The sequence below is a fragment of the Xyrauchen texanus genome, chromosome 1 (genome assembly GCF_025860055.1).
Source record: "Xyrauchen texanus isolate HMW12.3.18 chromosome 1, RBS_HiC_50CHRs, whole genome shotgun sequence".
Lineage (NCBI taxonomy): Eukaryota > Metazoa > Chordata > Actinopteri > Cypriniformes > Catostomidae > Xyrauchen > Xyrauchen texanus.
In genome coordinates, this window is record NC_068276.1 from 171,526 (window position 1) to 197,956 (window position 26,431).

The 26,431-nt window shown below is 44.5% G+C and overlaps 3 protein-coding genes across 7 annotated transcripts in view; all 3 read right to left on the reverse strand.

Moving 5' to 3' along the window:
* Positions 1-245: 245 nt before the first annotated feature.
* LOC127648178 (histone H3) overlaps positions 246-26,431 on the reverse strand; it is a 1,095,985-nt gene continuing 1,069,799 nt past the window's right edge. Inside the window, exons 1-4 of one of the 5 annotated variants that reach the window (XM_052132792.1) lie at positions 5,376-5,726; positions 1,912-3,383; positions 1,331-1,451; positions 246-1,189 (exon numbers count right to left, since the gene is read on the reverse strand). In XM_052132792.1, the coding sequence (XP_051988752.1) occupies positions 3,066-3,383; positions 5,376-5,726 (669 nt within the window). In that variant the 3' untranslated portion in view covers positions 246-1,189; positions 1,331-1,451; positions 1,912-3,065. Of the gene's footprint in view, positions 1,209-1,330; positions 1,452-1,911; positions 3,384-5,298; positions 5,741-26,431 lie in introns of those variants that run through there. The other 4 variants (XM_052132768.1, XM_052132763.1, XM_052132775.1 and 1 more) reach the window with 4 other exon arrangements.
* Positions 6,358-6,802, reverse strand: LOC127648464 (histone H2A-like). Its single transcript, XM_052133156.1, has one exon. It carries the CDS (start codon positions 6,800-6,802, stop codon positions 6,416-6,418), a length of 387 nt encoding a protein of 128 aa, XP_051989116.1. The 3' UTR covers positions 6,358-6,415.
* On the reverse strand, positions 13,913-14,257 carry LOC127649675 (histone H1-like). Its single transcript, XM_052134918.1, has one exon. It carries the CDS (start codon positions 14,255-14,257, stop codon positions 13,913-13,915), a length of 345 nt encoding a protein of 114 aa, XP_051990878.1.

Sequence of the window (26,431 nt, forward strand, 5' to 3'; positions counted from 1 at the left end):
CATTTCTGAGCAGTTTTCATGTGTCACTATTGTCATCTGACACATACGTATATTGTAATGAAATATAATTCTTGTATACAAATGAAGTAGTTGAACATGTCATCGTTCAATTATTAAATTACATATTTTCCTATAAATGTTATTTATGTGAGTGTTTGAGGTTATATTTCATTAGTACCTAAAAATAGTATTGTTTAAATGCTGTTTGTAATGGCCACAATAAAATACACAATGCTTTGGGGAGCCCTTTAAAAAAGGCAGTTACAAACAAATGTAGATTTATTCACTGGAAGCATGAAACTGAAAATGAGGGGAAAATACAGATCCCTGTATGAAGTTGTAGAGATGTAAATCCATTCTTTATCATTGAACAAAATCAGTAGCTAACAACAGTAAAATAGTTTAAATACTAAACAGAACTGCACACTGGTCTTGATGCATCTATTTAGACAAAGCTTTTACAAGTGGGCCACTCTGGTAATTTAACAGAAGGCATGCAACTACATAGAGCTGGTTAATGTTACCAAACATATTTATGGGGATAACAGTGTCAAAGAATTTGTGTTCCTTTAAATGGCGAATAAGGCGCTCAACATGCACTCTCAGATGTGCAATAGCCTGGGTCTCCCTGACCTCGTGTGCTGGCATCTGAGGTCTCCCAGAAAGAAATACAGGCCTGTACACTTTACAGGGCACACAGTCATCCACAAGAAATCCTCTGTCCACCATTATTGCCATATCCTGCCTAAGTAATGCAAATATTCCTGACTCTGCAAAGATCTGCTTGTCACTTACTGAGCCAGCAAAGAGGGGAGAAACAAAGGTTATAGCACCATGGGGGGCCATTCCAATCATTCCCTTCAGGGTATAGTGGGACTTGTAGTTTGAATACACTTCACTTTGGAGCAAAGGGGAAGTAGGTGTTTGGCATCTGAGCTCTGTGCAGTCCAGGATTACGGTAGTGTCTGCGTAATCTCTGAACTCTACTGGCAAGTGCTCATTAATTTTGTGTTGGGGCATCCAAATTCGCTGTGAACCAAGAATACAGAACAAAAAACTGCTCCATGTAAGGATGATCCTGCTGACGGTAGATTGATGGACCCCCATACCGATCAGCCAATTCCCTCTGCTTCAATCCAAGGGCAAGGTAGTTCAGGAAGAGGAACAGTTCATCTATTGGCTGTAAAGACTGTCAGATGAAATATATACTGTATATAAAACAAAAATATTCTTACATTTGCTGTAATGCAGAATAGGTTATTACTGTTAATATGAAATTAATGTTTATGATTACATGATAAAATCATAAAAAGTAATTGTAATAATATACCATGGCAGCACTTTTTGCGGAGTCACCGTTTGGAGTTCTTGCTCTGGAAACTCGAACCATGAATTGCAGCGATGGTTCAATGAGCTGCCAAAACCGCATCAGGTGGTCATAAGAGGAGAACCTGGAAAAATAGAAATGTCTTGGTAAGCATATATTTCTTGCATTTCTTTTCATTTCTTGAGAATAGTTAAAAGTTTTTTTAGTAAATTCAAGGTTTTTATTTTGATAGACTACTTTGTTAGTCAGAGGTGAATTTTAAGTAACTTGCATTGGCATGTCTGTATGACCGTCGGTTCGCATTCTTAGAAACTTTCCTAAAGCGTTTGTGCCTTGGAGAGCATTTGCTTGTAACCTTAAGTATTAATGAGGAAATTACATTTACAAGATTTATAGTTGCATTTAGTGGCCTAAGTAACGTTTGTGGACAACTCTTCAATTTAAGGACAAAGTAAAAAGCCTGAAAAACTGAATAAGAAATAAGAGTCAATCGCACTTAAGAAGTGAACAAACGTGACATAACAAAATAGACTATGGTATTACTGAGGTGTCACTTAGGCTATTAAAAAAGTAGGCTTAAATACCTTGTGTAGAAACGGATGTCCCTGTCAGAGCCTGAAAAACGATGTAGCCCAAAACGCTGTTTGAGTGACAACTGCTCCAGCTGCTGCCTCGGTTGTACGATCTCTTTGCGAATGCTTTCGCTGCGAACAGCGTCAAAAAATGTGGGGTCGGGAGCTGTGCCGTAATCATGGTCATTGGCGTATATAGGGCCAACATCTTCCCCATTCTGCTCAATTTCTGGCCTCGCTCTCCGTTCCCAAACTCCAAGCCTTCTCACTCCAAGAGAGTAATCGTTCCAAGGTAACAACACAGGTACGGCACCAGGCTTCAGCCTTCGCCTACCTCCTAGATCAGCCAGCTCTGTGACCTCTTTTGACACAAAGTGCTGGCTACAAACACACTGGTATGGTGAGAGATGGTTAGGTTGACTCTTCTTATATTTAAGATCCATTTCTTTCGTTGTTGGTCATCGGAGGGGACAGTGTGAAAACGAATAGCCGAATTGAATAGTGCTCCGTTGTCCTCCACTCACAAACGCTGAAATTTAAACGTCTTTTTCATTTCGTTCACTTATTTATATAAGCCATTTAAACAAGTGAATAAATGTTAGGCCTAACTATTACAACAACAAAAAGATTGATATTGTTAGACTGTCTATAAGAAAACTGAATATGCCGCTACAGCAAGTGACGTTTCACCTGAATTTTTTGAGCTGGCTTATATTATTCCAGAAGTTGTAATTAACATTCCATGCATATAGCCCATTCTATGAGCAATACAGTTATATATATAGATCAGTGGTTGCAACACTGCCATAGAAATCTACCAGACACAAAAATCAATTCAAAAACTAATAATAATTATTAAAAATGGACTGGAAGGCTTTAGAGGGAAAATTTAGTGGCTCTTAAAAGAGCCTTTGGGGGCTGATGTGAATGTATCACATCTGTTTATTTTAGTAGCATTTGTTTTTCCCACCAATTCGTAAACCACATTAGATTAAAATGCCTTACATTTTACTTAAGGAAATACAAACTAAAACATGACACAGTAACAGCACAGACTTTGGTATAAGAGATAAAATACTTCAACAGTTCAGACATTGACTCTTCGTGTGAGAGTGTGTGTGGCTCTTAAAAGAGCCGTTGTGTTTGTCTGATGAGAATGAAGACGTTTATCCTCCGAAGCCGTACAGAGTTCGTCCCTGTCGTTTCAGCGCGTACACAACGTCCATGGCAGTGACGGTCTTTCTCTTGGCGTGCTCGGTGTAGGTGACGGCATCACGGATCACGTTCTCCAGAAACACCTTCAACACACCGCGAGTCTCCTCGTAGATCAGACCGGAGATACGCTTGACACCACCGCGGCGAGCGAGACGACGGATGGCGGGTTTGGTGATTCCTTGGATGTTATCACGCAACACTTTACGGTGACGCTTAGCGCCTCCTTTCCCAAGTCCTTTTCCTCCTTTACCTCTTCCAGACATAATTGACTGTAGTTCGACGAACAATCGTAATGAGGAAGGCGAGTTACAGCGTTTAAATTTGCCTACAGGACCTAGTAGAAACACCACACTGAAGGCGGAGCCAACGTCCCGTTTTATCACAGTTCACATGTTTGACCCAGAGCCGTTGAAAAATATGTGGGGACAAATATCAAAAATCATGATATGTGGGGACAAATCTGCAAATGGATTTAACAACAATCCCACAGCAAGGCAATTTAAATCAGCTTTCAAAAGAACAGCAAGACAAGCCATCAGAGCTAGTGGCAGCTGTTGTCGCCCTGACAGTGACACTGGAGGCAACATCTTCTGATATGCATATCAGGCAGTGACGTTCAGCATGAAACTAAACAATTTATTATTTGACTACTAAATATTTGAGTGGTGCACCATGAAACTTAGGTAAAAACGTAATCCTACGTCTAAACAATATTTACGGAAGACTCCGACCAGGAGTAACGGTTGGAATAAAAAACTTTACGTCCCAACTTAAGACCTTAAGCACAGCTATTTACTCATCCTCATGTCCTTCCAAACCTGTATGACTTTTTCTGTGGAACACAAAATATGACAATTTAAAGAATGTTTTTGTCCATATAATGAAAGTCGATGGCAATACGCCATAGATGCGTCTAGTCTGCCGGAAACAAGAAGACACTGCCATAGACTTCTGTGGTAAACTGAGAATGCGGAAGTGAGGCCCAAACACTGAACCAGTTTCAGTTTTCAGTGTTTCTCAAGCACACTCGCTGGTATGTTCATGAAATGACCGCGGTTTTCTTTTTTACATTTTAACGCATTAGCCTTCATGAATCTAGTCAATGTTTATATTTTGATAATAGCTGGTTAGATTCTAATTGCAGTCATTTAACGTGACTTCACTAGCTTCCATAACCAGATGTTGGCCTACACTTACCCCAAATTACTTGCAGTTATTGGCATTCGTTAACAAACATATCTTCGTTTGGATTCGATTTGTTAAAGTTAGCAACATTTAGAACAAGACCATATTCAATGAATGGTAACTCAACTAGACAACATGGCTGATCATAGTAAAAAGAAAGTATATAACTGCAGATAGCCAATTTATTGACATATTTGCCATTTGAAGCCATGGGAGACTGACGTTGATGACTTGGAAAGCCAGTTATCTACAAATGATCCAAAAAGCAATAAGGTATGTGATATTCAGAAACCGCACTCCGTATTCCTCCAAAATAATCACGGAGTTCAATCAATGCCTCTACACAACAAAAACTGAACATTACACCCTTCATGAAGGCAGGATTTACTGCAGGACTGTTGTACCTAATAACCTGGCAGCTGTATATATGCTTAAAGGCTTCATAGAAATGCCACAATTGAATATTGTAATAGTGGAGTGCAAACACCAACAGTAACCCAGACAAGCTCTCTTCCACATTTTTGCAAATAATATACATGGGACATACAATTAATTTGAACAGAGGCATTTACACATCTTTGCTTTCAGCTACTGGCCTTCACTTTGTGTCATGGGACAGTCCTAATGCAGGTGAAGAGATAGAATAATGTATACCGACACTGCACGGCCTTGTGGTGGGAACAGGTATAGGGAGAGAAGACTGATATATGTATATATATGTTTATGCTCCCATGCATTACAAATGGTCTCTTAGGCCAGCTGATAAACTGAAGTCATATTTTGTTCTCCCTATGACCAATAACCGTGAAAATGAAGAAGAAATGTTCTTTTGCTCTATTTGAGAATGCCAAACGAAGATCTCATAGTGGCGAATCAAAATCTACCAGACATACAAATCAAGTCAAAAGTACTACCAACAATTATTATAAATGAACTGGAAAATCGACTCTTTGAGGGTAAATGAAGTGGCTCTTAAAAGAGCCTTTGGGGCAGATGTGAATGACGTCGCTGTGGATTTAAGCGCGCTCTCCGCGAATGCGGCGGGCCAGCTGGATGTCTTTGGGCATGATGGTGACCCTCTTGGCGTGGATGGCGCACAAGTTGGTGTCCTCGAACAGACCGACCAAATAAGCCTCGCTGGACTCCTGCAGGGCCATGACGGCGGAGCTCTGGAAGCGCAGATCCGTCTTGAAATCCTGAGCGATTTCTCTCACCAGACGCTGGAAAGGCAGTTTGCGGATCAGCAGCTCAGTGGACTTCTGATAACGGCGGATCTCTCTCAGCGCCACGGTACCGGGCCTGTAACGATGAGGCTTCTTGACGCCACCGGTGGCGGGGGCGCTCTTGCGAGCGGCTTTAGTAGCGAGCTGCTTCCTCGGGGCTTTTCCACCAGTGGACTTGCGAGCGGTTTGTTTGGTTCTTGCCATGATCACAACATTCTCTGCTCCGTTCAACGCAGTAAGTAAAGATAATCGGCACACCGCTGCTATTTAAAGCCGTGTGCGATCACGCGCTCAGTGTGGTGAGGGTTTAGAGGCGTGTGATTGGCTGATGTGGACGTGTACGCATGACAGTTGACCAATGACTGTGCGGCACGTCTTTTCAAACAAGCGGCGACAGTTTCCCGCTCAAAATCATTTGTTCAGTTCAACTCAATGCGCATTAAATCACGTTTCTTTGTCCAGCTTTTATACTCAAGTACTATAATTTATTTTTAATTATGAATGTAGCATGATGAATTGTAATAACTAATAAACAGGTAATAGCAGTAGCAGATTTAATTATAAGAAATACTTAATTAACGCATTTGCGTACTTGGGGCAGGATTAAAACGTAGACATAAATATATTGGGTTAAAATGTGTAGATTATTTATACTACACGGATCCCACAACTGCATCTGTCATTCAATCACTTTGTTTCACATTATGTGAGAAAACAGCGTTTAAAACAATCTAATCTGCAGTTGATTTTTTTAAAGGTTCCCTTCCATTTATTTCATGCAAGTGTGTAATAAATGGCCAATGAAACGTGAGTAAAAGAACAATTCACTCTCTCATAGTTCAAGTGTGTGGCTCTTAAAAGAGCCTTTGTGTTTGTGACAGACTTCAGTCCATTTACTTGGTCTTGCCGGGTTTCTCGGTCTTCTTGGGCAGCAGCACAGCCTGGATGTTGGGCAGCACCCCACCCTGAGCGATGGTCACTCCACCCAAGAGTTTGTTCAACTCCTCGTCGTTCCGCACTGCCAGCTGCAGGTGACGGGGAATGATACGGGTCTTCTTGTTGTCCCGAGCGGCGTTTCCGGCCAACTCCAGGATCTCAGCGGTGAGATACTCGAGCACAGCGGCCAGATACACAGGAGCACCGGCGCCGACGCGCTCAGCGTAGTTTCCTTTGCGGAGCAGTCTGTGCACACGGCCGACGGGGAACTGCAGTCCCGCCCTGGATGAGCGAGTCTTAGCCTTCGCTCTCGCCTTACCACCGGTTTTACCTCTGCCGCTCATTTTTAATTCACTTCAACTAATTCAACACAACGTAGAAACAGAATACCCAGTGTGACGCAGTCAACAGTATTTAAAGCAGGCTGTCAGTCGTCTATTGGCTGGAGTCTGTAAAACATTCTAACCAATCACAGAACTTCCCTCCGAACTCTAAACTCCTCCCTCTTATTTCTCCGCTACATTCTGTGTTCATGAGAAACTTCCAGCTGAACGAGTTTTAAATAGTTTAATTCAATAATAATATGGTCTAATATATCTGACCTGAAATAAATTACATAATATTTCAGTGATAGTCACAATCGATGCAGTTATTCATTTAAAATGTTGTCAGATGCAAGTTGTTAGTGCAATTACCTTCATTTTATAGTTTTATTTAACACTGATTTTGTCAGGCGGGTGAAACTGAATATCACGTTTGATTACCGGGTTTAACCTTTTTTGAATATGCAGCTTTAAGCTTTTGATTGTTTTTGGTTTATTACAGTCATACAGGAATGATTGTGTCCTCTCACAACCAATCAAATAAAACATCACAAAATAAATATAAAATACAAAAGTGTTGCTCTTTTATATGAAATAGTGGGTGGCTCTTAAAAGAGCCGTTTTGAGGGAGAAACTCCGAAGATAATTTACTTCTTTTTGGGAGCTGCTTTCTTAGGCTTGGCTGCTTTAGCCTTTGCCGTTTTGGGTTTGACAACTTTGGCCTTTTTGGGGCTCTTGGCTGCTTTCTTGGTGGCTGCTGGTTTCTTTGCCTTCTTGGGGCTCTTCGTTGCCTTTTTAGCGGCTGCTGGTTTCTTCGCCTTCTTGGGAGATTTCTTGGCGGCAGGTTTCTTAGCCGCGGCACTCTTGGGCTTCTTGGCAGCGGCGGGTTTCTTGACTGCGGCCTTCTTGACTTTAGGAGCGGCTTTCTTGTGGGTTCTCTTACGAGAGGTTCTCTCGTATTGCGTAAGCTAGCTTACGCTACGGGAAAGATTCATCTTTTCTGAGATATTGAAGCCAAAAAATTATCCTTAATTTTTGTATCCATTGTCAACGCAGTGCGGCAGCTGCAGACCTTGAGCGGGCTAGCTAGCGAGCTCATAGGTTGCTCTGCGGCAACTGCTGCAGCCTATAGACGAGCTTGGGTGAACTCGCATCCAATGAGAGGCGTCCGCGCGCTCAATGCATCAAAGCCCGCCAAAATGGGCGTGACTTGAGTGCATATAAGCATAGTTCGTAGGCTGGAACCCTGATTTTCATCTCTTCAGCGAAGCTCTTCGCATCACTGACCTGGAAGCCGCGTCGCCGTTCGAGGGGCATCAAGCAAGCGTGGACAGCGCTAGAAGAAGCTGGCCGTCTCAGCCACCTTCAGCCATCCTGCGAGCTACGCCATCCGACGACGTATCCTTTTATTCAGCAAGCTAGTTCTCACGAACTATTCACAAAAGAGTACGAGCGTCTTTTTCAAGATGCCTCACTCCACTTGCGCCTCATGTCGCGCCCTTCTCAGCACAGGAGACCGCCACATCATCTGCGCTCTCTGACTGGGACTGGGGCACACAGAGCTCGCCCTCACTGAGGGCGGATGCGATTTCTGCGAGGAGCTACCGATGTCGACCCTACGTGCTCGAATCGAAGCGCTCAAAGCAGAAACCGCCGCGCCGCCTTACCGTCAGCCGCGCAGGAAGAAGCGCCGCTCACAAAGGCTGCCGGAAACTGTGGTTGAAGCGACTGCCTCGCCGGAGCCTCTCCCTCGAGCATCGCTTTCACCCTCCCGCCCCGGGGCCGCGCAGTTGCCGCCAAGCGGCCGCACTGCTGCCATCTCGGATGACGAGGCGGAGGATAAGGGCCGCTGTTCCATCATGGCTTCGGACAGCGAGGAGTGGTCAGGCTCCCAAGCCTCCTCCTCGGCCCAGGAATCCAGCAGGACCCGCGCCGGAGTCGAAGGGGAGTTAACACGCCTCCTCACACAGGCCGTCGACTGCCTCGGGCTCGAGTGGTCACCGCCCCTGAGCAGGCACCCAACAGACTCGACGGCTGCTTTCTTCAAAGCCATCGCCGCTCTACACCCGCGGCCCGGGCCGCTCCCTTCCTGCCGGAATTACACACGGAGCTTGCAAAGTCGTGGAGCGCTCCTTTTCAGCCAGGTCCCGTTCCACGTCTCCACCTCTCTCGCGTCGGTGGGCGGCGCCACTGAGAGAGGCTACTCCTCCATCCCCCCGGTCGAGGACTCGGTAGCAGCACACCTTTGTCCGCCCTCCGCGAGATGGCGTTCCAAGCCTGTGCTCCCGTCTAAGGCCTGCAGAGCGACTTCCGCCTATGTTGGCGGCGCCTATTCCACCGCCGGCCAAGCCGCATCTGCTCTGCACTCAATGGCCGTTTTACAGATCCTACAAGCAGACCTTCTTCAGGAGTGGGATGAGAAAGGCAGGCACCCAGAGGCTGTTACTGATCTACGAAGCGCGACAGACCTCACCCTTCGCGCTACCAAAGCTGCAGCCCAAGCTCTAGGGAAGTGCATGGCCTCACTGACTGTGACCGAGAGACACTTGTGGCTAACACTAGCCGACATGTGAGAAGCAGAGCGATCCACGTTCCTCAACGCACCGCTCTCTCTGACCGGTCTCTTCGGCTCCGCGGTGAGTGGCATTGTTGACCGCTTCTCAGAAGTCCAGAAAGCCACCCAAGCCATGAACCTCTTCCTGCCGCGTCGCGCTAGCTCCTCTGCAGGCCGCTCACGTGATCAGCCTCCTGCACGAGCCTCTTCACAGCGCCCAGTTCAACAAACTCAGACTTCTCAGCGTCGACAGGGCGGCCGCCCTCGATCGCGCTCAGACAGCCGCCGCAGACTGCCGCCCCCCCACGGGCCTCGATCTAAGGTAACACTGAAACCCGAGCAGCCAAAGTCTTCCTAACTGTGTTGAACAAACGACGGCTCAGTCCCGCCATGGCCGGACCACCGTCAAAGCTTCGCCCCCTGTCAGTCCCCTTCTCTCAGGCTACTGCAGTGGTGAATTTAGCAGCCAACAAGCCAGTGACACTGCCCGCTTGCCTGCACTCAAACGCCGTTTTCACGGCGACCCAAATAAATCTTGTAAAGAGCAAACATGTCTTATGTGTAGAAAATGTGCCCACAACCCAGTGTTCACCCCTACACACAAGCATAACACATCCCGTGCCCCTATCAGAGCACGCTCTCATAAAGCGATTCACGAACCGCTCGAGCGTCAGAGTCAATGAAGGCGCCCACAAATGCGTACGCGCGCCCATTCTCTGGCCGCTCTGTCACACGACCAGCCCTATGTGTAGAAAATGTGCCCACAATCCAGTGTTCACCTCTACACACAAGCACTGCATGTCTCGTGTCCCCACCAGAGCACGCTCACATAAAGCGGTTATGAACCGCTCGAGCGCTAGAGTCAATAAATGCACCCACGAATACGTGCACGCGCCCATTCTCTGCCCGCTCTGTTACACGGCCAGCAAACATTCCTCTGTGTGTAAGTCCCGTGCCCATGACTATGCTTGCGCATCACGTAACAGATGTGACTCTTTCCCCATTCATTCCAATCGGGAAGTCACTCACAAAACAGCCTGTTCATGCTGTCTGCGAGCAATCATGCATAAACACACTAAACGCGCTCACACATTCTGTTCAGCGCTCTGTTTGCGGCAATCAGAGCGAATTGGCCATTCACCCTCGTTACGCTTCAAAGCGTGGGAAGCTATTCCAGGGATATCCAAGTGGGTGTTAAGCACAATACAACAGGGCTATTTGCTACAGTTCGATCGCCGCCCTCCTCGCTTCAGAGCGCGGCTCGAAACCACTGTGAACACGGAAGCAGCGTGCATGCTTCGTTCAGAAATAGAAATTTTCTTGTTCCCAAGAAAGACGGCGGCCTCAGACCCATATTAGATCTCAGGGTTTTGAACAAGGTGCTTGCAAAAAGACCGTTCAAAATGCTTACAATCAGGAAACTGGTTTATTTCTCTCGATCTGAAAGATGCATACTTTCAGATTCAGATAAATCCCCGTCACAGGCCATTCTTGAGATTCGCCTTCGACGGCCAGGTTTATCAATACACCGTCCTTCCGTTCGGCCTGTCCTTAGCACCCCATACTTTCACGAAGTGCATGGATGCGGCGCTCGCACCCCTGCGGAGTCAGGGTTTGCGAATTTTGAACTATTTGGATGACTGGCTGATTATGGCACAGTCACATATGGAGCTTCTGTCTCACAGAGCAGTTCTCCTCAGCCATCTGAACAGTTTGGGTCTTGCAGTCAATTGGACCAAGAGCTCACTACAGCCCAGTCAGACAATTTCCTTCCTTGGAATAGAACTAGACTCCGTGGCAATGACGGCTCGCTTAGCTACACAGCGCGCGCGCCGTGTTCAGCGACTAGCCGCATCTTTTCAGATGAACAGCCTCATGCCTCTGAAGAAATTTCAGAGAGTGCTAGGTTACATGGCCTCAGCCGCAGCAGTACTTCAGCTGGGTTTACTGCATATGCGCCTGCTTCAGCATTGGCTAAACACCCGCGTGTCTCGCCGGGCTTGGGCCACAGGCCGCCAGCCCATCAAGGTGACTCAGACCTGTATTTCAGCTCTGCAGCCCTGGACAGTGACCGAATGGTATCAGCGGGGAGTGACAATGGGAGCTGTATCTCGCCGAAAAGTCATCTCGACAGACGCGTCCAACATGGGTTGGGGCGCGGTCTGCGAGGGCTCTCCGGTTTTCGGCCTATGGTCAGCTCAGGAAAAGCTTCTTCACATAAATTGTCTGGAAATGATAGCGGTCGAGTACACGCTCATGCACTTTCTCCCGGTCATTCAGGGTCACCACGTCCGGGTCCGTTCGGACAACAGATCTGTGGTATCCTACCTAAACCGTCAGGGCGGTGTCAGATCCAGGAACCTATTCCATCTGACGAAACGCATACTGAGTTGGTCCCAGTGCCACCTGCGCTCGCTGAGGGCGACGCACGTGCCAGGCCACCTGAACGACGGCCCAGACAGACTGTCCAGAGACAATATTCCCCCAAGGGAATGGTCCCTGCACGCTCAAACAGTCCAGACGTTATGGCACCTATTCGGCAGAGCAGAGATAGACCTCTTTGCGTCCAAAGAGAACTCTCACTGCCCAATATTTTTCTCGAAAAACGAGGACGGCCCAGACGCCCGCTTTACGCCTTCCCTCCCGTCTCGCTATTGCCACAGGTAATGCAGAGGATCAGGGAAACGCATCACTCGGTGCTCCTCATAGCCCCGCATTGGGAGAATCAGACATGGTTCCCGGAGTTTACGCAGCTGTCACTGACAGCGCCGTGGCCCATCCCAGTGAGAGCAGATCTCCTCTCTCAAGCTCGCGGCACAATCTGGCATCCCCACCCAGAGCGCTGGGCGCTGCATGCGTGGGTGATCAACGACTACCCGTCGCTCTGCCAGAAGGAGTAATAAACACCATCATACATGCTAGAGCCCCTTCCACGAGAAGACTCTATGCGTCAAAATGGTCTGTGTTCTCAAAATGGTGCACCGACAGAGACCTGGACCCGCGGACATGTGGGGTGTCGTCGCTGCTCAGTATTTCTACAAGAGCTGCTGGATAAGGGCAGATCCCCATCCACGCTCAAAGTGTATGTGGCGGCCGTTGCGGCGTTCGCTGAACCCCTGCACGCCAGACATGGGGTAAAACGAGCTGGTCATCCGCTTCCTCAGGGGAGCTAGAAGGATGAACCCCCGCGCCCCCATCGGTTCCTATCTGGGATCTTTCTATAGTTCTCGAAACTATGAAAGCCCCCCCTTTCGAACCACTTCAATCCGTGGATTTGAAATACCTTTCACTCAAAACCGTTTTTCTGACTGCCCTGTCATCAGTCAAACGTGTGGGAGACCTTCACACGCTGTCTGTCAGCGCTGCGTGTCTTGAGTTTGAACCAAGTGACTCCAAGGTCATTTTAAAGCCTAGACACGGCTATGTTCCCAAGGTGATCGGTACTCCTTTCAGAGCATAGGTCATTTCACTATCGGCGCTGCCAGCACCCGATAGCGAACGCGACGCCAATCTCCTTTGCCCGGTCAGAGCACTGAGATTGTATACTGCGCGCTCCACCGCTTTCAGACGCTCTGAGCAGCTTTTCGTTTCGTTCGGAGGGCGCACCAAAGGTCTCGCCGCCTTGAAACAGACACTATCTAGATGGATAGTGGACGCTATTGCTGCTGCATATGCGTCAAAAGACCTGCCATGCCCGTTGGGCATTAGGGCTCACTCCACTAGAGGCATGGCATCCTCGTGGGCATGGTCCAGCGGGATTTCCATTCACGACATATGTGTGGCAGCGGGATGGACTTCCCCCTCCACCTTTGTCAGATTTTACAATATGGAAGTGCCCGCTCTGCAGGCAAAACTACTAGCGGTTTAATACGCTACAGCTCCCCTGGTGAGCTGCACTGATGGGACACATTCCACACAGACCGGCACCGCCGCTCTGTCGTTCCATTCCCACTATGTGCTTATGTATTACACAATCAATGACCCGCATTCTTGCCGGCCAAATATTATTTCCCCACTCATAAGGGCTCCCCGGGTCCCCCTTAATTCCCTGGGGCTCATACAGTGGATGCTTGGCGCGCACGGCGTTGACAATGGGTTCCCGTAGCGTAAGCTAGCTTACGCATATACGAGAGAACCTCTCGTAAGAGAACGTATCGGTTACCTAACGTAACCTCGGTTCTCTCTAGATGAGGGAACGAGTATTGCGTAGCCGGCCGTGCTCGCGCCACGAGCGACTTTTCACTTCAGTCAATGAAAACCAGGGTTCCAGCCTACGAAATACGCTTATATGCACTCAAGTCACGCCCATTTTGGCGGGCTTTGATGCAGTGAGCGCGCGGACGCCTCTCATTGGATGCGAGTTCGCCCAAGCTCGTCTATAGGCTGCAGCAGTTGCCGCAGAGCAACCAAGCTCGCTAGCTAGCCCGCTCAAGGTCTGCAGCTGCCGCACTGCGTTGACAATGGATACAAAAATTAAGGATAATTTTTTGGCTTCAATATCTCAGAAAAGATTAATCTTTCCCGTAGCGTAAGCTAGCTTACGCAATACTCGTTCCCTCATCTAGAGAGAACCGAGGTTACGTTAGGTAACCGATACGTTTCTTCGTGCTCTCGGCTTGTTTCTTGTTGAGCTTGAATGAGCCGGAGGCGCCGGTCCCTTTGGTCTGCACCAGAGTCCCTTTAGTCACCAGACTCCTAACGGCGATCTTGACGCGGGAGTTGTTCTTCTCCACATCGTATCCACTGGTGGCGAGAGCTTTCTTCAGGGTGGCGAGAGACACGCCGCTCCTCTCCTTGGATGCGGTCACAGTTTTGATGATGAGATCACCGACGCTTGGATCCGTTTTCTTGGGTTTGGCAGCAGATTTCTTCTTGGGCGATTTGGCTGGCGGGGCGGCTGCAGCTAGAGCGGTTTCTGCCATCTCTCTGATCGGATCTGTAATCTCACAAACACACACGAGCACTGAGTGCAGTAATGAACAGCGACTGAGCGGCGCTGCGCTCTTAAAACCCTCATGAGAACCTGAAAGACTCAATCCGCTCGTGACAGCGTCTGTGTGTCTCCGAGGGCCGCTCGCGCTTGTGTTTTCTCCTCTCACATTTAGAGCAAAACTGGAGCGATAAAACAGTTTAATGGAGCTATTGGAAAAGACCGCGTGTGATTTGGATGTGATTTTCATGCAGAAATGATTATATTTGATTGAACGCGTCTTCTGTGTTTTCAACACACACTTTGATAATGACTTTAATGAAATGAGCATCACTGAGGGACTTGTGGACTGTTTCATACAGGAGTTGTTTTGGGCAGATTGAAGCACAAGCTCCGTGTCTGTTTGTGACTCATGTGTGTTCAGCTGCTGCTTCTTGTGTGTTTGTTGGTTGTAATTTGTCTAAAATCAAATACTGACGTTGAATCTGAAGCTTTGTGTTGTTTTTTTTTATTTCTTTTTCCCTAGCTTTTGGTATGTGACTAACTAAAACTACTGATAAAGAAAATGGTGATTGTAGTTCTTATATTTTAGCTTTTATTGTCCACGTGAAGTATTCAGTTCTTTTTTTTTGCCAGGTTTTATAGCTTATTGTTGTTCAAATAAATTGATTTAATGATATCAAACCACCTACACCAGTTTGAAGAATTTATAGTATAGCCCTTCATGCTAAATATAGTCGAATGCCTTTTTAAAATCAATGAAACATGCACAAATTGTATATTTCTGTGTTTGGCGAACATGCTTATCAATCAGTGTGTAGCATATATGATCTGTTGTGCGGAAGTTTGGCAGAAAGCCAGTCTGGTTTTTACACAGGACATTCGCTCCATAAGGAAGGCCTGTATTCGGATTTAGAATACAGCAGAAGACCTTCCCCAGGTTACTGCTGACACAGATGCCCTGGTAATTGTTGGGGTCAGATTTGTCTCTAATCTTATAAATATGGGATATTTGTCCCTTGTTCCAGATTTCAGGAAAGTGTCCAGTTTGTAAAATAAGGTTGAATAACTTAAGTAAAGCTATTTTAAAGTCAGGTGAGCTGTTTTTAAGCCTTTCTGTCAGGTAGTCATTTGGTACTTTCCAGCAGATGATGGCTGAGACTGTTGGAGCTGTTGAGTTGTCTTGGTTGATGGTGTGGTGAGTCTTTATTTGGCCTGTGGATTGATGGAGCTCTTCCAAGCATAGCATCTTCCAGATTTTTGTTGAAGATACTCATCCCTTCTTTGTTCAGGTGTATGTGGTCGTACAGATGCTGCTCTGTCAGAGTGGTGTGCTGAGTGATGGTTATATTGGGAAGGTCAGAGCAGGCTTTGGTATGTTTTGGTTGTTTTTTTAATTAAGTCTGTTCTTGGCAGCAGAGTGGAGATTGTTATTTTGGCCATAGGGAACCTCTTCTGAGCGTTTTCTGCCATATTTATCACAGCATTTACTACTTTTTCTGCAGTGAAGGCTGAAGTGAAGGTTAAGTGGGTGTGTTTGGTCCAGTCTGCAGTGAAGGTTCAGTGGGAGTGTTTGATCCAGGCTGCAGTGAAGGTTCAGTGGGTGTGTTTGGTCCAGGCTGCAGTGAAGGTTCAGTGGGTGTGTTTGGTCCAGGCTGCAGTGAAGGTTCAGTGGGTGTGTTTGGTCCAGTCTGCAGTGAAGGTTCAGTGGGTGTGTTTGGTCCAGTCTGCAGTGAAGGTTCAGTGGGAGTGTTTGATCCAGTCTGCAGTGAAGGTTCAGTGGGTGTGTTTGGTCCAGGCTGCAGTGAAGGTTCAGTGGGTGTGTTTGGTCCAGGCTGCAGTGAAGGTTCAGTGGGTGTGTTTGGTCCAGGCTGCAGTGAAGGTTCAGTGGGTGTGTTTGGTCCAGTCTGCAGTGAAGGTTCAGTGGGTGTGTTTGGTCCAGTCTGCAGTGAAGGTTCAGTGGGAGTGTTTGGTCCAGGCTGCAGTGAAGGTTCAGTGGGAGTGTTTGTCCAGGTTGCAGTGAAGGTTCAGTGGGAGTGTTTGATCCAGGCTGCAGTGAAGGTTCAGTGGGTGTGTTTGGTCCAGGCTGCAGTGAAGGTTCAGTGGGTGTAGTTAGTGATGGGTTTCTCTTTGTCTGTGAGGCTGTAGATGTGATCGGTGTATAGGGCTGTTCTGGGGTCAGGTAGGTAAGTTGTTATGTGAGACTATGGATAACAATTTCTTTTTCTTTTAATGATTGTTTCATAATGGTCATTTCCTCATTTAGAGTCTGGTTTAGTTTGTTTAGTTTAGTTATATCAATTTCTAGTTGTCTAAGTTTATTTTTGCTTTCTTCATTAAGCAACCTCAGTTCCCCTTCTGTCACTCACTGGACATTGTGTCGAATTAAGTGACACAAGGGGTCTTCCTTGGGAGCCTCGCATACCTCCAAACTTGAGAAAAGGCCAATGTGAAATTGGCAGACAGAATTTGCATGTCCCGCCCCTGGACATACGGGTATAAAGCGAAGCGGGCCTGCGTCTGTCAGTGAGATTTTTATTTCAGAGCCAAACGGTTGTGCAACAGCAAGCTGAGTTCACCACTGTTCCACTCACCTCTAATGGCAAGAAGCATTGCTGTTGGATCTTACGGTGCGTTTCCAGCTGGCGTTCTCTCTCTCTTTGCACGCTGTGCAGTCCATGCCCCTGGGCGCTTCAACAGCGCGTTCACTGCCTAAAAGAGTGTTTTCCCTCCTAAAAGAGATTATTTTCTCTAAAAGTGTTTGAGTTTCCACTCATAAAAGAGAAATACACAGCAGGCATTGAACGTCCTTTTCAGGTCCCGTTTTTTCGAGATGCCTTTCCCCCTCTGTGCAGTTCCTGGATGCGGTCGATATCTCTCCAAGACCGACGGCCACAGACGCTGCCTCGTGCCTGGGCAGTGATCACACTGAGGCGGCATTCGTGGATGGTTCATGCGAGAACATAACCACACACCGTTGAGTGAATCGTATTTTATTATTATTATTTTTTTTAAATGAACAGAGATTCTCTCTAAACGCTCACGGAGATGCACTGGCGAGACAGACCGTCAGACTGAGCTGATCCACCAATCAGAACGTTCCTTTCAGACGCGACTCGATATTTTTTAACCAACCATATTTTCCGTTTCAGTAAGGGTCTGACGCACAAGCGTCCCTGGTGAAACTATTATTTGCACTTCATATTTATTTCCCTGCTAAACGTAAATATATGTATATTTAAATGTAACTTATGAAATTAATGCTGCATGTTACTGCACCCCTGACTTTTTGATGCTCTTTCTTTTTTCACATCACATTTTTTTTGCCCTTTACTGCTCCGCTGTGCCTTTTTCTCATGCCTTTTTTACATTTTTAAGTAAAGTGGACAAATTTTTTAGCAACATGTTGAGTTAACATATAAAAACAAGTTAGCTGAATGTTTACTATTATTTCGTTGAATGAATATAAACAAGTAAGTTGAGAACTTAATATTTCAATTGCTTCATTCTAGCGATTAACTTCACGGCATTGTGCATGCGCAATATGCCGTCGCCAGAATATGCACGGGGTTTACCGCTTCAACCATATTGTCAAAGGGAGTGGATGTTGTATTGTCAAGGTAAGTGTACTTTTCTAACTAGCATTAATATAGAAGATAAGCCAAATAAATTACACAGTATAAAATACAATTTTATGCTACTAAAAGAAACATGCATACTAAACCACTATTTCAGTCAACCAGCTATAATTTGAAAGGTATGTATCAAAATGTATGGTTAGAAATACGTTTAAAATGTCTATGTTGGTTAAACGAGTATACAATTAACAGTATTCAGTATTATGGTTTTTAATTGTTTTTCAAATACCGTCATATCGGTGCATATATGAAACAATTGCTGCATCTATTCAGTGGCCAACAAAGTTTGTGATGACATTGTTCGCCATGAAGAATCACGCTTTAATGAGAAAATTAAGTGCAGAGCGTGCTTTATGTTAAAAAGTGTTACTCTGAAATGAGAGCAAACAGTTGGGAGAAATTCGAATGTGTTTTAGGATATTGGATCTGTGCATTATTAAAGTGACAGGAGCCTCAAACCTGCTGATAATGTATGCGATTCATTTTACAAAATGCAAAGAGAACACACACTGCTCTTGACTGAATAACTTTAGTAGCTTTAAGAAGAATCAATTTATTTCGTATAGTGAAGATCGGGCAGTATTTTATTTTAACATGATTTTATTTCTGTTTTATTTATTACTTTAATGCTACTGTTAAATAGCTTACAGTCCCTTGGGAAGATCGCTTGGAGGAGGCCTTTGAGAGGAAGCTTACCAAGTACGAAGGACTAGTCAGCGAGTGTCGACAAGCCGGATGGAGAGCAAGGTGTCTTCCAATAGAGGTAGGATGCAGGGGCTTTATAGCCCGATCCCTGTCCAGAGCCTTTAGTCTGTTAGGCATTGATGGAGTGCGGAGGAGAAGAGCCATCCGCAATACCACTGAAGCGGCAGAGAAAGCCTCAAGATGGCTATGGCTCAAGAGAGGAGATCCATGGGGGCAGGGTAGCTAGATTTGCCAACTGGACACAAGCTGGGGTCTGATCAGCCACAGCTGGGTCGCCTGGATGAGGGTGTATGATGTTGAGAGACCCGAAACACCCAATGATTCCAGGAACATCACTGAAGATGTGTCCAGTAGCATCAGTAGATGTATTTGCACAGTATTTTTATGTTTCAAACATTTAATGTCAATATTTAGTAGAAATCTAACATTGCTCATTTTTAAACTTATTTTTTCATTTCTTAGATTTGGAATGCATTGTAAACTTTGCAAAGCTGAGAGGTCGTCCTGAAACACTACAGATTACATCACTATCAAGAGCGATCCTGGGAGCTGCCTTGTTTGTACACTCAGTGGCGCAAAAAGTGGGTATGCGCTATATGCGGCGCATAGGGGCGCCGCACCATGGGGGCGCCAAAGCGATGGTAAAAAATAAAACGAAAAAAAAAATTCTAATTTATATACGTTTTATAAATGTATATAAAATGTATATAAAAGTTATATAAGTTAAATATAAAAAAGTTATATAAATTTTAGAGGACTAACAGGCTAGAGTAGGCGCTGGCGCCCTCATAAGATTCCATCATAGAATTTATTTTGACAGAAGGGTAATATCGCGACGCGAGCGCTGAGTGAGCAGCAGGAGTGAGTTGTTAAAACTCAAAGATGGATAAAGCAAAAAAGCTGTCGGGGGATAAAAACAGAAAAAGAAAGAGGGAAAAGGAGATTGCATGTCAAGGGATGCGACAGCAGCTTAATAAGTGGATGGTGAAAAGCAACAGGTAGGATTTAAAGTGTGACGTCTGTGCTTGGAAGCTTGCAAATATTCATGTTAACAGACTAGCTAGCGTTTGCTAAGACTGGGAATGTAGCAGCCAGAATATGTAGCTAGCTAGCTAGCTTAGAATATGCAAAACCGAGGTTGCTGAGGTAGCATGTACGATAAATGACAAGAATCTGGAAAACAACTAATGCAATATCTCTGGTTTACCATGGAATCATGCATAGATTTGCTAGCAAACTTGGAGGCTTGCAAATATTAATGTTAACTGACTGGCAAATGTTTGCTAAATTAATGCAAAATAATGTTGCTGATATTTACATTTAGATTTTGGTTAAACCCTATGGTAGGGTCACATCTCTCTCTCTCTCTTTAAAAATCTGTGCTGTGTGTGTGTGTGTGTGTGTGTGTGTGTGTGTGTGTGTGTGTGTGTGTGTGTAGGTGTGAGCGTGTATTTATCACTTTGTGGGGACCAAATGTCCCCATAAGGATAGTAAAACCTGAAATTTTTGACCTTGTGGGGACATTTTGTCGGTCCCCATGAGGAAAACAGCTTATAAATCATACTAAATTATGTTTTTTGAAAATGTAAAAATGCAGAAAGTTTTCTGTGAGGGTTAGGTTTAGGGGTAGGGTTAGGTTTAGGGGATAGAATATAAAGTTTGTACAGTATAAAAGTCATTATGTCTATGGAAAGTCCCCATAAAACATGGAAACACAACATGTGTGTGTGTGTGTGTGTGTGTGTGTGTGTGTGTGTGTGTGTGTGTGTGTGTGTGTGTGTGTGTGTGTGTGTGTGTGTGTGTGTGTGTGTGTGTGTATCGATGCAATACTAGATAAATGGGCAAGTGAAAAGGCACGCCATGTTACAATTTAGTAGAAACTAAAGAGCGCATTTGAATGTTTGGTAGCAACATTGTTACTTGGATTGGGCATCGAGAATCGGTGACTGACTAGTTCTAACTGTTTATTCTGTTTGTTACTGTTTATTCTGTTTGAAAGTTTTTATTATTTGTTAACATTGTTAATAATAATATATATATATATATATATATATATATATATATATATATATATATATATACACACACTCACCTAAAGGATTATTAGGAACACCTGTTCAATTTCTCATTAATGCAATTATCTAATCAACCAATCACATGGCAGTTGCTTCAATGCATTTAGGGGTGTGGTCCTGGTCAAGACAATCTCCTGAACTCCAAACTGAATGTCAGAATGGGAAAGAAAGGTGATTTAAGCAATTCTGAGCGTGGCATGGTTGTTGGTGCCAGACGGGCCGGTCTGAGTATTTCACAATCTGCTCAGTTACTGGGATTTTCACGCACAACCATTTCTAGGGTTTACAAAGAATGGTGTGAAAAGGGAAAAACATCCAGTATGCGGCAGTCCTGTGGGCTGAAAATGCCTTGTTGATGCTAGAGGTCAGAGGAGAATGGGCCGACTGATTCAAGCTGATAGAAGAGCAACTTTGCCTGAAATAACCACTCGTTACAACCGAGGTATGCAGCAAAGCATTTGTGAAGCCACAACACGCACAACCTTGAGGCGGATGGGCTACAACAGCAGAAGACCCCACCGGGTACCACTCATCTCCACTACAAATAGGAAAAAGAGGCTACAATTTGCAAGAGCTCACCAAAATTGGACCGTTGAAGACTGGAAAAATGTTACCTGGTCTGATGAGTCTCGATATCTGTTGAGACATTCAGATGGTAGAGTCAGAATTGGGCGTAAACAGAATGAGAACATGGATCCATCATGCCTTGTTACCACTGTGCAGGCTGGTGGTGGTGGTGTAATGGTGTGGGGGATGTTTTCTTGGCACACTTTAGGCCCCTTAGTGCCAATTGGGCATCGTTTAAATGCCACAGCCTACCTGAGCATTGTTTCTGACCATGTCCATCCCTTTATGGCTACCATGTACCCATCCTCTGATGGCTACTTCCAGCAGGATAATGCATCATGTCACAAAGCTCGAATCATTTCAAATTGGTTTCTTGAACATGACAATGAGTTCACTGTACTAAAATGGCCCCCACATTCACCAGATCTCAACCCAATAGAGCATCTTTGGGATGTGGTGGAACGGGAGCTTCGTGCCCTGGATGTGCATCCCACAAATCTCCATCAACTGCAAGATACTATCCTATCAATATGGGCTAACATTTCTAAAGAATGCTTTCAGCACCTTGTTGAATCAATGCCACGTAGCATTAAGGCAGTTCTGAAGGCGAAAGAGGGTCAAACACAGTATTAGTATGGTGTTCCTATTAATCAATTAGGTGAGTGTATATGTACATATATACCGTAGGCCTACAGTGTCTGTCTGATATACTTTCAAATAAACCTTTATTATTTGAAGCCCATACATGATGATGTCCGGCAAACGTATTTATTTATAAGTGGGGTGTGGGGGGACAAAATTGTTGCTGCATACCCCTCTAACACTGGGCAGTTGCGCCCCTGTGTACACTGACTTCATCTGCACTTTTAAAACAGGAGGTGCGTTAAAATCACATGTGACGAGAGCACACAAACAGACTGTTGCAGTTTTCAGAACACTTATTTTTCATGCGAGTTGTGTGATTTTAAAGATTTTTGTCAGCCATCCCAGTTTTTAAACCATATCAGAAATCATGTGAAGAGACATAGCACTGTCAAATGCCCTCGAAGTGGAGCATTTAGAGATGACATGAAGGCCCTCCTATAACAACTTGATAATCAAGTCATTATTTTGCTTGTGGTCATAAATCTCTGGTTAAAGGGAGAATAGTGTCATCTCTACTCTTCTGTATGTCCCATGCTTCTGGTTGGATTTAACTTGCATATAACTTGGTCCATATTTGTTTTGTGTCTTTCAGACCTCCGATGTGCTTGCCCATAGAAAGGCTACAGCAGGGGTGCCACACTTTTTTGCATGATGCTCTACTTTTAAATGGCCAACTCAATAAGATCTACCAACTAAAAAGAAAAAGCACAGTTTCAGTTTTTTTAAATGCTTGTTGGGACTACTGCATGTATCCCTACATGGAATTAATCTTGTAATTAATAAAAATATATATATATATGTAATAATGTTCAATGTTGATATCATTCAGTTTTAACACTAAACCCAAAACACCTACAGCACAATAGATTACAATAGACAGGGCATTTACCTTATTCTGATGATTTGCACTGAATGGAATCAGACAGTTTTGCATAATCCGGGCAGTAGCTGCTGGTAGCTAGTCTCAAACACTGCTAGCTTCACAATTTTGTGCTCTGTTCTCAGTGTTACTCAAAATAAACACTACGTTTATTTAGTTTATTCTCTTTATTTAGTTCACAGGTAGGTTTAAAACCTGCGGCACGACGTGCAGTATCCAATAGTGAATAAGCACCGTATTCAATAGTGTATAAGCACCTTGTGCCGAGGTGAACAGAGTAGAGGAGAAATAACATGTTAACAATCTCCCTATAATTTAAACAAAAAATAAATAAAATGATAAATATAAAAAAAGTCACAGTTACAACAACAAAACAGTTGAAGCATATCCAAATGTACCCACCCCTTTCTTTTTTTTTTTGTGTAAAGTCTCCACAGTTCTTAACTGAGTGCTTTCAATAGTACCAGAGCAGATGCTCCCTTTTTGGTAAGACAGTCAGCAAGTTGAGTTTTTGTGTCCGACCAGAGTACCTTCTTTATCCTTTTACTCTGTATGAGCTCCTTTATGCCGCTTATTTCCAGTCTAAGTAATTTCTCAGAGACCTGTTTTGTTGACTTAAGGGCATCAAACAGAGAGTGATTGTCCGTCACACAGATCAAGGGAGGAGCATTCATCTCAGCATTTTCAGAGCATCACTGTTTTTCAAGTTCAGAGCATCACTGTTTCCCAAATGCTGAAACTTGAGAGTGACGTTTTCAGATTTAAGCTTTCTAATGACCTTATTTGTCTCGTGAATAGACTGGACTGTCGCATCTTTTATATTTGACACTAAGCTGCTTGCATCAAACATAATGTCTGGTCTGGTTTGTTTTGCAACCCACAGTATCTGTACTATTTTTGACCTAAGCTGCTCTTTTTCAGTCTCATTAAGAGAGACATCTCTCTGCACTGCACGTGCTACTTGCAGGCGAATAGACTGTAGGTTTTCAATATAACTGTGCTGATGTGCTGATGTACATGATCTACACTATTAATGGTAACAAAGTCCATTCCCACATAGCAGAAATGTTCATGTTCCTCACGTCCAACATGAAATGCAGACTTTAGTATGGGAATCACATCTGTTGAAAAGTTTTGTGAGCCTGCCCAAAGAAAACCATCAACATGACATGCAAGTACTCCAGTAACCTTACACCATTCATCCAACCAATAAAATACTGCTGGATCTACTTGAGGCAATCTTCCACCTGTACTCAGCATGATTTCTTTCACCTTGTTATACCAATACAATGAAGTATCTGCAAGGCCATAAACACACTTCCCATAGAATATTTTCCTTTCCAGCTTCAGGAGGGGGCCGGATATAGATTTCTCTGGACAACTGCATACCCTGTAAGAAAGCAGATTTGATGTCCATAGAATGGACATGCCACTTACGTTGATATATTACTGCTAATAATAGTCTCAGAGAGTCAGAAGCACAGGTTGGGGAATCTTTCTGCAGCTTGTGAATATTAAGCTCTTCAAAACCTAGCAACGAGTTATGCTTTGGGCATGATACCATTAGGAGTTTCTTTGAGACTACAGACCCATCTGGTAGAGACACATTTTTGACCTGCATCATCAACTTCATCAAAAACATGGTTTTTGTACCAGTTCATAATTTCATCCTGTTTGGCTGCATCAAATGAAATGTCTTTTGTTATGAATGCATCACTCTCCCTATCAGTTGATTCAATGTTAAGATTATCAACACATGACATATCCACAGACTCCTTTTGACCATCACTGCCATAAGGTTCAATATGTTGCAGATTAAACCAGTTTTTGTGTTTCACAGAGGTTTTGCCTGCTCTGCCTAAAACCTTGGCTCTCTGTAGGCCACCACCATCCTGTTTCATGAATGTTATGGTCTGTCCTGGTTTTAACTTCACATCAGTAGAAGATACAGGGTTACCACAAACACTGTGATCTGTTTCAGTTTGTGTTATACTTGGATGAACCTCTTTTCTTGTATTCACTTCTCTGTCACTGATGTTTTCCTGTTTGCTGTCTGTGTTTTCTTCATTATCTGAGCTTTCTGCTACATTGTTTAAGCTGCCTTTTCACTAGCCGTCTCGCTGTTGTCTTGTACAGTTTGCTTATCCTGAAATTCCTGATCCTGTGTGTTTGTATGACACAGCCTGGATTGATGTACTCTAACAAGAGTCCCCCCATGTCTTACAAACACAACAGCTCCATCTTGACCAATAACTACCCCTGGTCCCTTCCACTCAAGACAGTCTGCTCTTTTGTAATATACCTTGTCTCCTGTCACATACATGTCATCTGTGGGCCTGAGCTGCTTACGTAGTGCCCTTCTTATCTGCTCAGAAGACTCTGCTTCAGTAAATGCTTTCCTAGAAGCATGTAAAGCTGAAATGTGTTCTCCTACTCTAGCACTCATAGTGGTACCTTCTAGAGCGGGTATATTATCAACTAATACAGAAGGAAGGTTAGGATTCTGTCCAAACACTAATAGATATGGACTGTAGCCATGAACATTCAACATATTGTTCTTAGCCATGAGGGCCCAGTCAAGGGCAGTGTGCCAGTCACATCCATTTTCTCGTTTGACCTTCTGAATTATCTCAGGGAACGTTTGATTATGTCTCTCGAGTAGTCAGTTACTCCAGGGACTGTATCCTGCTGTTGTTTTTGTCTCAATGTTAAAGTTTTCAGCCATGTCTCTGATCTCTTCATTGTTGAATTATCCACCAGTCACTGTACAGACTCTGGGGGGTGCTATGGACACTTATCCAAGTGTGAATGGATAAGTGTCACAATTTACAAATTGTGAAATTGTAAAACAATTTCAGATGACTTCTTTGTTTTCACAATGTTTCCAGCACTGAAACGTGTGAAGTGATCAATGATGTGGAGATACCATACACCTGGCTCCAACTCGTGCAGATCCACCGCCACTGTCTCGTTATATTCCGAAGCTAAGGGCAATCCCACAGCAGGCTTTGGTTTTGTCTTTTTATACTTTTGGTATATTTCACAGTCATATACTATTTGTTGTAAGATAGTATAGCATTCTTTGTCATTATTTCCTGAACTGTGAATGTGCCTCTGTAGCCTGTCTGCCGATGAGTGACCAAATTGTTTATGGAGCTTCAGAAGGACTTTACGTTTTTCATCTGGAGACATATTATCTGTCACTTTTAGAACTTCCTCTTCAGTTTGGCTTTTTTTTTGTTTCTTTGTCTCTGATATCGACACATTAATGTCCAGAACTAGTAAATTCAAGAGGAATGGATTGTTTGAACATCACTGCACTGACCTTCTCCATGTCCAAAATAGTCCCTGCTTTCTTCAGGGACATTTTACTCAGCAGAAGTGGAATGTCAACCTTAACAACTTCAGTTTCAATTTGGCATTTTGTCAGTCCTATTTTAGCTGGTAGTTTCACAATTCTTGTGGAATATACCATATTCCCATCTCTGAATCGAAATGGTCTGCAACTGGGAGTTTCTGTTTGCATCAGCTGGTTCACTTGATCTTGGGTGAGACCATCAATGTAGCTTTCTAGCCATTTCTCCCCACACACAGTACGAGTACAAGCAGTGTCAATAATGGCTGATCCCAGCGATTCAGTCATAAATATCTCTGCG